Genomic DNA, 15,886 nt, shown 5'->3' with positions numbered 1-15,886 from the left:
AACTATTCCTTGTACAGTCGCAAATGCATTTGCAAATTTACAATGGGGCAGTGTTCCTTGAGAACGTTCTTTTAATATCTCAACTAAATACCAATCGATGTTCAAGAAATTGGAAGAAAGCACAAATAGCTATACAAATGTGTTCTTAACAAAATAAAACAGAAGCATTCATATTACTTTATAATCCTTGTTTCTGCAACTGGTTACGTGGCCTTAGATGGTATTTATAACTATACCTTCCTCTAGTGCCCTTACAACTTACAAACACAGCATAATGCAACATACCTTAGTGGGTTGAAAGTTGTTTTCCAGCCTTTCACTCTGAGGTAGTGTCTGTCTTTGTCTCTGAGGTGTGTTTCCTGTAGGCAGCAGAATGCAGGGTCCCCATTGCATATCCAGTTTGTTAATCTATGTCTTTTTATTGGGGAGTTGAGACCATTGATGTTGAGAGATATTAAGGAATAGTGGTTATTGCTTCCTGTTATATTCATATTTGGATGTGACGTTATGTTTGTGTGCTTTTCTTCTCTTTGTTTTGTTGCCAAGATGATTAGTTTCTTGCTTTTTCTAGGGTGTAGCTTGCCTCCTTATGTTGGGCTTTACCATTTATTATCCTTTGTAGCGCTGGATTTATAGAAAGATATTGTGTAAATTTGGTTTTGTCATGGAATATCTTGGTTTCTCCATCTATGTTAATTGAGAGTTTTGCAGGATACAGTAACCTGGGCTGGCATTTGTGTTCTCTTAGGGTCTGTATGACATCTCTCCAGGATCTTCTGACTTTCATAGTCTGGTGAAAAGTCTGGTGTGATTCTGATAGGTCTGCCTTTATATGTTACTTGACCTTTTTCCCTTACTGCTTTTAATATTCTTTCTTTATTTTGTGCATTTGGTGTTTTGACTATTATGTGACGGGAGGAGTTTCTTTTCTGGTCGAATCTATTTGGAGTTCTGTAGGCTTCTTGTATGCTTATGGGCATCTCTTTCTTTAGGTTAGGGAAGTTTTCTTCTATGATTTTGTTGAAGATATTTACTGGTCCTTTGAGCTGGGAGTCTTCACTCCCTTCTATACCTATTATCCTTAGGTTTGATCTTCTCATTGAGTCCTGGATTTCCTGTATGTTTTGGCCCAGTAGCTTTTTCCGCTTTACATTATCTTTGACAGTTGTGTCAATGATTTCTATGGAATCTTCTGCTCCTGAGATTCTCTCTTCTATCTCTTGTATTCTGTTGGTGATGCTTGTATCTACAGCTCCTTGTCTCTTCCTTTGGTTTTCTATATCCAGGGTTGTTTCCCTGTGTTCTTTCTTGATTGCTTCTATTTCCATTTTTAATTCCTTCAACTGTTTGATTGTGTTTTCCTGGAATTCTTTCAGGGATTTTTGTGATTCCTCTCTACAGGCTTCTACTTGTTTATTTATGTTTTCCTGCGTTTCTCTAAGGGAGTTCTTCATGTCTTTCTTGAAGTCCTCCAGCATTATGATCAAATATGATTTTGAATCTAGATCTTGCTTTTATGGTGTGTTTGGATATTCAGTGTTTGCTTTGGTGGGAGAATTGGGCTCCGATGATGCCATGTAGTCTTGGTTTCTGTTGCTTGGGTTCCTTCGCTTGCCTCTCGCCATCAGATTATCGTGTTACTTTGTTCTGCTATTTCTGACAGTGGCTAGACTGTTCTATAAGCCTGTGTGTCAGGAGTGCTATAGACCTGTTTTCCTGTTTTCTTTCAGCCAGTTATGGGAACAGAGTGTTCTGCTTTCGGGTGTGTAGTTTTTCCTCTCTACAGGTCTTCAGCTGTTCCTGTGGGCCTGTGTCTGGAGTTCACCAGGCAGGTCACTTGGAGCAGAAAAGTTGGTCTTATCTGTGGTCCCGAGGCTCAAGTTTGCTCGTGGGGTATTGCTTATGAGCTCTCCTCGAGGGTAGCAACCAGGAGGACCTGCACTGCCCTTTCCGGGAGCCCCCGTGCACCAGTGTCCCAGATGGCGTTTGGTGTTTTCCTCTGGAGTCAGAGATGTGTGCAGAGTGTAGTCTCTTCTGGTTTCCCAGGCGTGTCTGCCTCTCTGAAGGTTTAGCTCTCCCTCCCACGGGATTTGGATGCAGGAAACTGTTTATCCGGTCGGTTCCTTCAGGTTCCGGCGGTGTCTCGGGCGCAGGGGACCTGCTGCTCCAGTGCCCTTATCTACCGGATCCCAGAGGCCGTATACAGCTTCCTCTTGGGCCAGGGATGTGGGCAGGGGTGGGCAGTGTTGGTGGTCTCTTCTGCTCTGCAGCCTCAGGAGTGCCCACCTGTCCGGGCGTTGAGCTCTCTCTCCCACTGGTTTGGGAGCAGTGAGCTGCGGACGGGGATCAGCGAGGTTCCTGGTTATTTTTTTTTTGTGTATGTTGGAAACTTTTTAGACTTGGCGTTTTCTTTTACCAATTCTGCATTTTTACCTGAGAATCTCTTCCATCTTTGTATTATGTCAGCGATGCTTGCCTCTGTAGTTCCTGTTATTTTTCTAGGTTTTCTGCCTCCAGGAGTCCCTCAGTTTGTGTTTCTTATATTGCCTCTATTTTCATTTTCAGATCTTCAACAGTTTTATTCATTTCCCTCACCTCTTTCATTGTATTTTTTTTTATTTCTTTAAAGGATTTATTCATTTCCTCTTTAAAGGCCTCATCATCTTCATAAGATTAGGTTTCAGGTCATTTTATCCCACTTCAGGTCTGTTAGGATAGCCAAAGCTTGCTGTAGTAGGGTAGCTGATTTCTGGTGCTGCCGCATTGCCCTGGGTTTCTTTGATTGTGTTCTTATTCTGGCCTTTAGCCATCTGGTTGTTACTGGTGTCAGCAGGCCTCTGTGAGTGCAGGTAGAGCTGGCTGGTCTGGGTAGTAGCAGGCCTCAAGGGATGCAGGCAGAGGTGTGGTCTGGGAAATGGAGTACAGAACTGGGATTACATTTAGAAGTGTGGACTGGAAAAATGGAATGCAAAGAGGGTCCATTCTGATCTTTCTTAAAGAAGATATATAAGATTGCAATCATTACCAAAAATATAATTATTTCTATTCTCGTAATTGAAATGAAATTACACAGGCCCAAGTTCCCTCTGCCATTGTAGTCTTCATTCTGTGTTTTTAAACACAAAATATTTTCTTTTTACTCTCTCTTACTCTCTCCTTCCTTCGAAGACTTCATTATTTTCAAAATATGTACATTTTCTCTATGACTGTCTATACCCGGTTTCTTTTCTTTCTTTAGCACCTGAAGTTGAAAGTGCATTTCAAACATACAATACTGGACCAGAGGCTTGTTTGTGTGAGGGACTTTAGCTTCTCAGTCTGGGCCTGGCTTGTGCAGCCTGCAGTCATTGATGCTCCTTTCAAGCCTTAAAGGGCCCAGCCACCCACCACAGTCTGCCGGACAGGAAGGGGCGGTCCCTCCACCCGTGCAATACTTGCAGGCTTCTCAGCGGCATCAGCTCACCAAGAGTCAGTCCACCGCGATGCACTACTGGTTCCATCTCCACCCAACTCTGGCTACAGCCACTCTGCCAGCCACGTGACGAGCCTCTCTGCCTACCACAGGCATCAGCTGCCACTTAGCCCTGGGCTGTGGTGCTGATCTGACTGGGGATGTGGCAGTCCAGAGTGAGCTGCAGTTTCCACCCACCATGCTTGGAGGTGAGAAACTGCAGTCTCCAAGGTTTGTGTCATCTGCCTGCTCACAGAGCAGGATGCCAGCTGCTCATGAAGTGCTCTCGTTCTTTCGCCAGCCTACCCGTACAACAAAAGCAAGTGCTCTGAAAAAAGCCGTGTGCCCCATGTTGTGAGTGACTGGCATGCCTGAGAACTGAGGGTCCTAGGAAGCCTGGCCTTCCCTGTGTCTGGAACTTTTCTCAGGCCCTAAGCTTAAATTTACATGCTCTCATGTTGGGTTTTTTTAATACTGACACAGAGACTTACTAATTTTTATTATGGCTTAGGCCTTCACTTAGGCTACCTCCCAGCTAGCTCATCTAACTTAATTAACCCTTTTAGTCTGTGTCTGCCGTGCGGTTCATTACCTCTCTCACTCAGTCCCAGCACCTGTTCCTTTCATCTCTGTGGCATGCTGTCAAATCTTATCACCTCTCAATCCTTCTCCATGAGTGCTTCTCTCTGCCCGGAAGTCCTGCCCTCCCTTCCTGCTTCAAGTATTGGCCTTTAGCTCTTGATTAAGCCAATAAAAAGGCAAGAGAGGAAGGGTGTGTACAAAATATAATACTGGCGATGAACCATGAGAATAGCAGTACCAGAATCTGGTCAGTACTCAGCTCTCTGTGAGTACAGAAATGAACATTTAAGGCATACAAAGACAACCTCCACTGAGTGCAGAAAAATGTTGCCTGAAGACTTGTGGATCTCTATAAGTTTGAGGCCAGTATGGTATACATACCAAGTTTCATGACAGCCAGGGCTGCATAGAGAGATCTTATCTCAAAAACAAAAACAAAAACAAACAAACAAAAAACCCAAAAACAGGTGGAGGAAGAATAGAAGGGAAGGAGAGAAGGAAAGAAAGAACAATGAACCAACCTAGGAATCATTGAGACCTTAAAGACCCTATTCTCAAACATTTCGCCTAACTATTTTTGATAAATTTGACAGAACTGTTACTTGGTGGTTGCAAATTGATCTTCCTCATGAGTAAGCTAGTGTTTTTGCAAAGACCTACCTTGCTTTTCTGTTGAGTATCAGTCAGAATTCACAGATTCTCTTTACATTGTATTTCATTATGTTATTCATTATCCCTTGTTCTCTTTCTCTTTGTGTCTCCCAAAGTGTTAAAGTCTCTCTCTCTCTCTCTCTCTCTCTCTCTCTCTCTCTCTCTCTCTCTCTCTGTGTGTGTGTGTGTGTGTGTGTGTTTGTGTTTGTGTGTGTGTTTGTGTTTGTGTGTGTGTGTGTGTGTGTGTCATAAGCACTATACCAAATAGCCCTTGTTTTTTGGAACACAAAAATAATCCAGATTTGGTTGATGTGGTGATCTAGGTTGCTATTTAACCACAAAGTACGTGTTAAAGTAGGCTGTTTTAGGCCTACATTAATATTCTGTTGACAGGAATAGAGAAAATTGCCCAAAGGTTGGAGGCTTACTCAGGCCCTCTTGCTGTGCATGACGAACCCAGATGACACTTTGAGCTCAGGAGAGATGCTTCTATGGATCAGTGTCACCTAGTTCTGCTTCCGACATCTTTGTTTTAGGCATACACAACCACCCTGACACCCACCTATAGAGCACCCCTGCCACCCCCCATGACCATTTTCAATATCAGCAGCAATTTGCATTGAGTCTCCGAGACCCAGCTGCCCATGCCACATGCCCCAAGTACTCCTTCCTCTGCAACCCTGTGGTGCCTTGGGCTGCCTCTTCTAACCTCAGTAACCCATTTCCAATAACCAGTTCTCTCTGTCGTTCGATTTATAGGATCTTACCTAGCCACATGGCCTGCTGCCTCTGCAAATTTAAAGCTGATATTGAGGTTGTCTGCAAGACAGTCAAAGTGCATTGTAACACTGGATGTCTGACAAACACCACACATTGTCGTGAGTCTCTTGCCCGATTAATGATTTAATTTTGTGTCTTAATTCTTAACTAGTAATGAAAATTCAATAAAAATAATTGCTAATTTTTATTCATTCATTGCTGAAAGTTGAGCTCTGAGCTATTAATGCATGATTAGAAAATGGAAGTGCTCCATGTGCAGAAAACAAGAGAAGGGAGTGGATGGGAAGGAAGCATGAAGGACTACAGGCTGCACTCTGCTGTCTGCTTGGCACACTGCTTCCAGTGATTCCTTAGGCCTGTAGTGCACTGCAGTCAGTAAGCTGGTTTGTATGCATTAGGTCTCAAATTCTCTTTGTCTTTTTGACATATCTAGATTGGTTTTGTTTAGTTTACTTTTGTAATTCTTTTTCTTTTTTTTTTTTTTTTTTTGAGCTGGGGACCGAACCCAGGGCCTTGTGCTTGCTAGGCAAGCACTCTACCACTGAGCTAAATCCCCAACCCCTACTTTTGTAATTCTATGAGTGATACTTTTTTATTTATAATCTCTCAAGCTTCTGTTCAACATGACCAGTGAGTGTTGTTTTGCTCTGCCAATGGAACAGAGAGCTCTTCATGTCCACACTTGACCAACTCCCTACTTGTTTCCAACCTCAATCTTTTCTCTCACCAGATCATTCACATAGTTTTAAGTATTTTCTCATCTGAGTGTGTTGGCACATGTAATCTCAGCTCCTCAGGATGCTGAGGCAAGATGGTCCTTTAGTGAAAATGTGCAGCGGTAATTTCCAACCCCAATAAGCCCATATAAAATTCACATAATCTAGTTATTACATTTATAAACTATATGTCTAGATTGGGCAGATCTAACACTATATGATCTTTTTCTCTAGCTGTGGGACCCTATGTTACTTGTAGTAGTTACTTTGTTACTGCTTCTCCTCCTCTTCCTCCTCTTCCTCCTCCTCCTCTCCCTCTTCCTCCTCCTCCTCCTCCTCCTCCTCCTCTGTCCTCTCCTTATGGGAGGATAGTGAGGAATCCACACAGGTGCACCAGCACACACAAGCACCCCCTGGGGAGTTTAGAGCTTTAATATACTACTACTATGAGAACTTACCATAATTTGTTTTTAATTTTAAAAGAGACCAGGGATGCAGCTCAGTGGTATAGTTTATACTTAGTCCTAAAATATTTTTCTATATATTAGGCATGTTAGCTATAACTTCATTTCATAATATGACACTTTTCTTGTCTAAATAGCTTGGTTGCAGATCTTTACCCTTGCTCTAGTGGATGGTAAATAGAATTAGCATTTGGCTGTTCATATAAATAAAAATTACTTATTTTTAATAAATGTGTTTACCAATTATGTTATTCTCTTCTTCCCCAGAAATGGCAGATAAGCATTTCTCTTCTTTTATACATCAGAAGCATCAACTGCTGGCACTTTGTGCCTAAGTCATCTCACCCTAACACTAGGCTGTCCAGAGGCCCACAGTTTTCTTTTCACCACCCCCTTGAGCCTTCACTACCACAGAAAATCCTCATTCTCTGGGACAGAAACATAGCTGTACAGTGTTAGCCTTGTCCTTCCCACTGTCAGAGGATCTGCATTGTTCCCACATGAAGCTAGAAGAACAAGAAATGAAGTGAGAAAAGGCAGCAGACAAGAGTAGCTCTGACCTTGTGCATTTTATGACTCAAGTAATGTTTATTCATAAATAGCTATTGCTCTGTAAATGAACTGGACATAGGAATGAACCCAGAAAACTGTCATGCCTTTACCTATACTTCATAGGCCCCAGTCCCAAATATAATGGACGAAGCAGGAAGATGCACAGAGAGAAGGATGCGCCTTCCACTCTGGGAGCTGGAATATGTGGCACCAGAGCCCATGGGAAGAAATTGGGACATCCAATACAGATGTGACTGAGAGGCATTTGCTTTAACATTTCTGCCCTCTTCACACTCAAAGGGTATCCACCTTCATGCTCAGCTCTGGGTGTATCAGCACAAGGCACACTAAGAAGATGGAGACAGGAAACTTAATGGGCCTTCAGATTGAGATGGGAAACTGTAGGTATAGGAGCGGAGAAGGTTCTCTGCAGGGTGGTCAGATGTGCAGAGAAACCGGCTTTGTCTTCAGGCCCTGGGCTCTACTAGTGCATTGGCTATCTTAAATAGACATTCTGTGTGCACCCTGTGGGATGTTTCAATTAGGGGGTTACTTTGTCAATGACACACTCTCTTGTTACCTTATTAAAGAATTAAGTTTAGGTTGGTTTCCCCCATAAACTAATGGCACACCAGTACTTTCTGACCCCTAATTTCTTTGATTAGACCGTGTGACTGTGGACTAAGGAAGGGCTGCAAATTCTCTCTGACTGAAGGCAATGTCTTATTCTTTGACAGTTGAAGAAGCATCTATAAGGAACCCAGAAGGAACATTCATGAGGGTGTTGCAGGCCCGGAAGGGGAACACCAGCACTGAACTCACTATTGAACCAGAAAAGGACAGTTCAGACTATGCCAATGAGTCCACTTCCATGGAGGAAAAGATAGACTTCGGTGATGAAAAGGACGTTATGAGTGCACTAAATTACATACTGCCATACTTCTCAGAGGGAAATATGGAAGACGTAATGTCCTCCATGTTACCATACATTAAACTGCTGTTTTCTCATGAACAAGATGCAGGTAATTCCTTGGGGTCTTCGCAGAAGGACACAGAAAGTGCTCCTGTTACAAGTGGATCTAAGTCTGGTAACGTCACTTACAAAAATAAATTGAATAAACTTTATTTTTTAGAGAATTTGTTAGACACAGAAATTGATGAGGTTCAAAAGGAAGAGAAACCTGGGAGACACAAGGCAAAATCTAAAAAATTAGGTCCCAAATTGAAACGAGGAATATTTGAAAAGAGGTGGGAACCTGCCCAGGCAGACGAAGACAGTCTTGCAGAGATCGAGAAGGCAGAGAGAAGGCTCCTCAGCATGAGCAGGGCCCCTGAGGGGACAGGAAGCTTAAGGAAGAGGCACTTCAAGGAGGTGAGAGTCAAGAGCCTGGGGAGCAAGCAGAGCGCCCAGACACCTGTGGAGAACAGCGCCAAGGACAGGCAGCTCGGGAGCCCAGCCTCAGTGGAGCTGCAGCAGCTCCACCTGGAGCAGAAGCCCAGGGCATTAGTGGGAAATTCCTTCCCTTCAGAGCCCTTACTCGCAAAGGATCATGGGAAGGAACTCTCTTCCTCCCTAGGACCCGCCCTGGTGGACAAGGCTCCTGCTCCAAAATCGCTACCTGAGTTCCTAGACAGACGGAAAGACTTGTCTTATACCATTTTTGTGTTAGAAAGTGCAAATGCTAATGTGAAGAGAGCAAAGGGTTCTAACCCAAATTTACAACCTGAAGAGAGACGTGGAAACCTTAGGAAGAAAAAATCTCATTTCCAGTTGATTACAAAGAGGCCAGCGGCAGCATCGTCGGCAGCGAGGAGCCTGGTAAATTCCCCTGCACAAGGGATCTTTTCATCTTTAGGAGACCTGAGTTACCCAGAAGGGCCCTTTTCAGAATCATATACTGCTTCAGAGCTTTCTACAGAAATACCTCTTGAAGATCAGGCAGCAACAGATAATGTTGAAGAAAATATTCTCGAACCAGTTGCCACTATGCCTGAAGAAACTGCATCAGAAATTACAGCCACTGAGAATCCCGATGCAGATTCTAATGTACTTATAGCCAGTGTACCCGACTTAATTCCCACTGTTCAGCAAACCAGTGAGCCAGAGTTACACTTCATTTTCAGGTCTGACTCACCTCACAACTTCAAAGAATTTGCTTACCCATCGCCAATGTCACCAGAAGAACAGTTTGAATCTCATCTAAACCAGCAGCTGGGGACGCTTATCCCCAATAACGATGTGAGAAAGCTCATCTCCCACGTTATCAGGACTTTAAAGATGGACTGTTCTGACCCCCAAGTGCAACTGTCCTGTGCCAAGCTCATCTCCAGAACAGGCCTCCTGATGAAGCTTCTCAGTGAGCAGCAAGATTTCAAGTTGTCCAGGACTGACTGGGATACAGACCAGTGGAAAACTGAGACCTACGTCAACCAGAGTAGAGGAGCGCAAGGTGAACGGAAGGGTCTGGAACCAGATCAGGTGAGGACAGCACCGGGACAGGGGGCCTCAGTCTCCCCAATCAGTTCAGCAGAAATGACTTGGGGCTCCCACTCCAGATCTTCTGCTGGCCGCATAACTCTAGCCCAGCCAAGACAGCGATTCCCACTGAGCTTTTAAATTTGTTGCCAGAAACCAACCTAAAGTACAAACTCTAACAACCGCATTGGATTGGTAGCACAACCAACTACGTTCTTTTGGAATTGTGGAAGCTACTAAAATAGAAAAATTTTATTAGTTTTTTTTTTCTGACTGTCATGTCATATTACAGTGCTGAACATTAAACTTAGGAGGTTGTACACACAGTAATCAAGGCTTGACCACTAAGCTGTGTGCTGTAGCTCTTAGTCCTGCTTGCATTGATTGGTAGTTTTGAGATGGAATCTCACTATGTATTTATGGCTAGCCTGGAACTTGCAAAGTAGACCAGGTTAGCCTTGAACTTACAGGCATCCACCTGCTTCTGCCTCCAGAGTGCGGAGATTAGAAGTGTGTGCCAAGGCACCAAGCCCAGATTTTAGTTTCATTGACCCCAAGTCTTACTGCATGTTCCAGGTTAGCCTGGAACCCACCTGGTATTGGTGTCAAGGGTTGTCCTTGAACTCATGCCTCTGGCCTCATTCACCTAAGTGCTAGATTATATACATGTGTCAGTTACCATGCACAAGCTCAAGCAAGAATGGATGATGAACAATTAGTTTTCTCCTCCTTTCATTCTTTTTACCTTGTTATTTAACAGTAACAGAAATGTCCATTTACCTTCTATGTTTTAGCGTGCAAAAGAAGCCTCAGGGTTTGGCTACAACAAGAAAGTCATCTTGGCAATATCTGTGACCGTCGTAGTGATAATTTTGATTATCGCTTTCTGTCTCATTGAGGTAAGGACAGCAGCATGGTGTGCCCGTGGGTCCAGAGTGTGCCCTGTCTGCACAGTAGACTTAGAACCTGGACACTGGAAGCCAGAGCCTCTTACCCCTCTGTGTACAAGTGATGTCCCCGTGTGTGCAGGCATTCTGTGTGTGATGCACATCTCCTCAGGCTCAGGTCCTTAGGTCACATTCTGATTTGGTGTCAGAGGGGTGGTTGACTTGAGACACTCTGGAGCAATGATGAGTTCTCTCTCAGTGAGGACAGGCTCAGCTTTAAGCCTGGAAAACAAAGATCAGCACGGGGTCGGTTTACAAACCCCTGGGAGGATGTCCACTGGCCAGCGCACAGACGGCAGGCACCCTCCACACTCTGTTACAGAGGCTCTGTGGCCTCAGGCACTTTCTGCAGCTGCTTTCTAGCACATTCCCAACGCTGCTTTGTCATTTGTACCTGTTCCTCTTAATTTTCCTTTCTTGTTTCTTTGAGGCAAGATCTCACGTAGCCCAGGTCAGTCAGAATTTTACCACTTAACCTAGCCTAGCCTTAAAACTCCTCATCCTCCTGTGTCTATCTCAGCTCTCTCCCTAGTGGTAGGACCACAGGACCCATCATACCCAACAGTTATTTAATTCTTCTAAAATTTGTTTCATTTATTTGTTTTTTTAGTAGTGTTGAGGTCAGAGAATCCTTTTTCTCCTAAGTTAATGTGCAGTTTTTGCCCTGAGTATGGGTCCTCACAGGGGCCAGAAAGGTGTCAAATCCTCTGAAGCTGGAGGACCTGTCTGACAGCAGTGCTAGAAACTGAACTCAGACCACTGACCCATCTCTCTAGCCTAATTCATGATAATTTTCATTGAATCATTCTTTTTCATTGGTCTAAAATAACACCTATATGTTCTTTTCCATTAATCTTGCTGCCTTTGCTGTACCAGTAGCAGGGCCATACCACCAAGTGTGGCCTTGTGCAAGAAAGCAAGTGTCCTGTCTTTAAGATAAATCTCCTGCATTTCTCTCCTTCTTGTTTTAAAGGTTTATTTTTATTTGTCTGTATATATCCCTATGACTGCCCTATATGTATGGGTGCCCATGGAGGCCAAAATAGAGTATTGAATTCCCTGAAGCTGGAATTACAGGCAACTGTGAACCACCCAATGTTGAGTGCTGGGAACCAAACTACCATCCTCTGGAAGATCAGGAAGCAGTCGTAACCACTGAGCCATCTCTCCAGCTGCTTCTGCACATCTGTCTGTGCAGCATGTGCATGTGCTTCCTGCCAAGGCCCTGAGAGGGTATGGGGCCCTGGGCCTAGAGTTACAGGCAGTTGTGAACTACCCATGTTGGCTGCTGAAAATCAAACCCAGACCCTTTGGAAGGTCAGCTTATGCTATCAACTACTGATTCAGCTCTCCTGCCTCGGCCTTTAAATAATAATAATAATAATATTAAAAAAGAAAAACATGTATTAGTTGGAAAACAGAGACAAACCAGTCTAACCTATAATGAGTTCTAGGCCAGCCAGAGCTACCTAGTAAGAGCCTGTCTCCAAACAAAAATTTTATTTATTATGTAGGGGGCACACATGTGGAGATCTGAGGGAGTTAGTTCTTGACTTTCCACCATGTTGGATCCCAGCGATAGAACTCACTCAAGCAGGATTGGTTACAAGCAATCTCTCTGGCTCTGGTCTTCTATGTTTTGAAACTGTAGCCAAGACTGGCCTGACATTTCTTCCAGAAAAGTTGTGAAGCTTTTATCACTAGAATTCTCACATCTTAAGTTTACCCTCAGCTCCTTTCTTCGTCTTCATCAATGTTGTACTTACAGTTTCTAGTGTTGGAGGATGTGTGAGGGGCATTGGGGTTGGTGCGTGGATCTCCTCATTTTGTGACTTGCCCTACCAACATTTTATTGTTCCCAGTACAATTTTACTTGCTCTCTTCAGCTTTTTGGTTGTTTCTAATACAAATAGTACTAGTTCTTTCCCTTTCTTCCCAACATGTCCCCATTTGTTTTCCTCTTTGCGTATTGAGACCTTCTTGACAGGTGACCTATGGCAGCCATAGAGGCCTCCTGCCCCTTGGTCTTGGTCTCTCAACGGCACCATTGTTTAGGCTCCTGATATACACTTTGATAAAGTTAAAAAATATTTCTTATTTTTCAGCTTTAACAGAAATTATTTTTATTAGGAATCGTTTTCTTAATTTTATCTAAAACAGTACAGCATATTAAGTGAAACGGTAAACTAGGTATTGTGAAAAGAGGAAGACTAGCTCAGTGGGACTCCTGTGTTCATTGAGTAAGACCTCAGAGGAGTGAAGGAATGAGTGGATTTAGAGACAAAGGTCATTTTGGTAATCAGAATTGTGCTTTTTCCAAAACAGGTTTATTCCCACAGAACAAAAAAGGGAGATGAAGAAAAGCCCATGTGGTAAATATAAGAAAAATCTTTCAAGGAAAAGTTAAGAGTTAACAGAAATCTTGGAAATGGCCTAAGTTAATTGACTCATCTGATTGGGAGACAATTTCCAGAAAGAACATTATCCTGTCTGTGGTTTGAACTGGCTCCCAGCAAGGCAGCTGGTGCCAGCATGAGTGTATCTGGGGTTCGCAGGCCTTCAGAAAGGGCGGAACCCATAGGTTTGGGCTGCACCAGCTTGCAACCAGAGGCTCCATCTTGTGGTCTGTGGGAAAGAAGCAGAGGAGCCCATGGTATTGAGTGCAGGGCTGTGAGTGGTGGGACACAAGCCCTTCCTCTCCAGGGAAGAGAACCATCTTCTCGTCCCCTTGGTCACTGTTTGATTCTGTTCTTTATGTTATTGACACAAACCTCACAGACCTGTGACTGGGAGAGACTGGGAAATAGGTGCCTCTCTTCTAGTAAAGTGGAGACTGGAGGAAATGTCTGGCTCTGTGGCCACTTTCTAGGGCGTGTCAGAAATAGGGCCATTCTCCCTGGAGGGGCCCTTGTCCTTTCATCCCACCGTGCTCATGTCATGCTCACGTCTCTGCTCATGTTTCACTATAACTCTGTCCAGCATCTCCATCCGGAACCGGAACCGGAACCGGAAAGGACGGTAGTGTATGTCTGTGCCATCGTGTCCTTTACTGCTCCTTTTTGTTGTTTTTGAGATAGGGTTTCACACTTAGCTCAGGCTGAACTGAAACTCCTATGTAGCCAAGACTGGTCTCAAAATTCTTGTTTGCACTTTCCAAGTACTGGAATTAGATATGATCCATCACGCCCAACTAGCCATGTCCTTTAAACTGTTCTCTCAGCTCGCTCATCAGAGGAAGTCTGCAGGGTGAAATTCTCTGAGTTTATGAATTGAGCTGTGGACTCGAGCTAGGCAAAAGGAGCGCCCCCTCTCTCCCTTCAGAAAATCTGTATGTGAGAGTTGGTCTAAAGGCACCAATGGGAAAGGTTCTGGAGAGCAAACTGCTCCTGCCTAGGGTAGTTTGCTCAAAGGGATGAGTAAGGCTCTAGTCATGCTGTTGCTTTGGCTGTGCAACCCATAGACAAAGATCTTCCCAGAGGTGTTGTGGGTCCCTTAGAACAAAAGTTCCCAGAAGCCAGGCATGAATGGAATTGTTCTCAAGTCCCAGGGCTGGGTGGTTTTTGTTATGGGAAGAGCCAAGATGTCTCCCAGGAGAGACACAAAAGACAATGGCTCAGTCACTAACTGACCTCTGTATGTGTTTTCTTCCAAGGAGTGAGAAAAACTACAGACAAACGAAGAGTGAGGTAAGCTTGAGACTGGGTGCTGTGGAAGAGATGCAGAGTAAGCCGAACTAATGTCTCCCCTTCTGTTTCCTAGGAAAAAATTATCTGGTTAAGGTGGCCACTGTGGCTTAGAAATATATTAAAACAAGACACGTCCAAGAAAAGTGGGTATGAGTTACAGGGTGATACATCTTTGGCAGAGAAGACGGATGTTCAGGATGAATCATGGTAAATGTCTAGCTCAATGAGGAGCTAAGGGCAGGTTGTTCAGTTTCAAAGTTTGAAAGCCTTGGCATTGTTCTTCCAGGGAGGTCGACAAAGAAGGCCCAGTGGAACCAAAAGATACTGAAGAGGAGGCGCCTGAAACATTGGAAGACGCAAAATGATCAGCTATAGTTTATTAATAAATTATTTTTTGTAGATTTGTGTCAAAGGCCTTTGTGAAGACATGAAAATTAATGCACAGCAAATAAAATTGTGGGCCAGTAAGATGGCTCCTCCTCACCGTGTGAAAGCAGTTTCCATGCAAGCCTTGTGACCAGAGTCTCAGCCAGAACTGAAGTAAATGAGATGAATGTGGGGTTTGAATGAGAATGGCTCCCTCAGGCTCATATATTTGAAAAGCTGGTCCCCAGTTGTGTGGAACTATTTGGGAAGGATTAGGAGGTACAGCCCTGTTGGAGGAGGTGTCACTGGGAGTGGGATTTGCGGTTTCAAAAGCTCAGACCATTCCCAGTTAGCTCTCCTCTTGCTCTCTCTTCTCTCCCCCTCACCCCACTCTCATCTCCCTCCCTTCTTCCCTCCCTTCCCTTCTCTCCTACCCCATAATTCTTTTTCGTTTTTATTTATTCTCATACATCCTGACCATAGCCTCCCTTTCCTCCATACTCCCAGTCCCCCACATACACACCTCCCTCTCCCTAAGACCCACTGCTGCTCCATTTCCTGTCAGAAAAGAGTAGACCTCACAGTGATGTCAAGCAAACACAGCATAAAAAGGTGCAATAAAACTAGGCACACAGCCTTATATCAAGACTGCACAAGGAAACCTAGTAGGATGATGTCTTGGGGTTTTAATGCTGTGAACAGACACCATGACCATGGCAAGTCCTTTAAAGGACAACATTTAATTGGGGCTGGCTTACAGGATCAGAGGTTCAGTCCGTTATCATTGAGGTGGGAGCATGGCAGGCATGGTGCAGACGGAGCTTAGGGTTCTACATCTTCATCTGAAGGCTGCTAGCAGAATACTGACTTCCAGGCAACTAGGATGAGGGTCTTAAAGCCCACACCCACAGTGACACACCTACTCCAACAAGACCATACCTTCTAATAGTACCACTCCCTAGGCCAAGCATATACAAACCATCACAGAGGGGAAAGAGTCCTAAGAGCAAACAAAAGAGTCAGAGACACCCCCACTTCCAGTGTTAGGAGCCCCACACACACCCCAAGCTAAACCAATCACGACATTATGCAGAGGACCTAGCAAAGACCCATGCAGGCTGCATGACTGTTGCTTAAGTCTTTGTGAGCCCCTAGGAGCCTTGTTTAGTTGATTCTGTGGGCTGTGATCTCCTTGTGTCCTTGACCCCTCTGGCT

General features: G+C 44.2%; 1 protein-coding gene across 1 annotated transcript in view; it reads left to right on the top strand.

The window, feature by feature from the left end:
* Positions 1 to 14,798, top strand: part of Prp2l1 (proline rich protein 2-like 1) — a 78,691-nt gene extending 63,893 nt beyond the window's left edge. Inside the window, 7 exon segments of the mRNA NM_001419907.1 lie at positions 5,444 to 5,562; positions 7,934 to 9,675; positions 10,467 to 10,571; positions 12,945 to 12,991; positions 14,272 to 14,305; positions 14,379 to 14,512; positions 14,592 to 14,798. Coding sequence (NP_001406836.1) covers positions 5,444 to 5,562; positions 7,934 to 9,675; positions 10,467 to 10,571; positions 12,945 to 12,991; positions 14,272 to 14,305; positions 14,379 to 14,512; positions 14,592 to 14,670 — 2,260 coding nt within the window. The 3' untranslated portion in view covers positions 14,671 to 14,798.
* The last annotated feature ends 1,088 nt before the right edge of the window (positions 14,799 to 15,886 follow it).

Source organism: Rattus norvegicus, chromosome 10, assembly GCF_021556685.1.
Source record: "Rattus norvegicus strain SHRSP/BbbUtx chromosome 10, alternate assembly SHRSP_T2T, whole genome shotgun sequence".
Lineage (NCBI taxonomy): Eukaryota > Metazoa > Chordata > Mammalia > Rodentia > Muridae > Rattus > Rattus norvegicus.
Note: the sequence above shows the minus strand (reverse complement) of the source record. Positions and strands in the feature narration are given on the sequence as shown.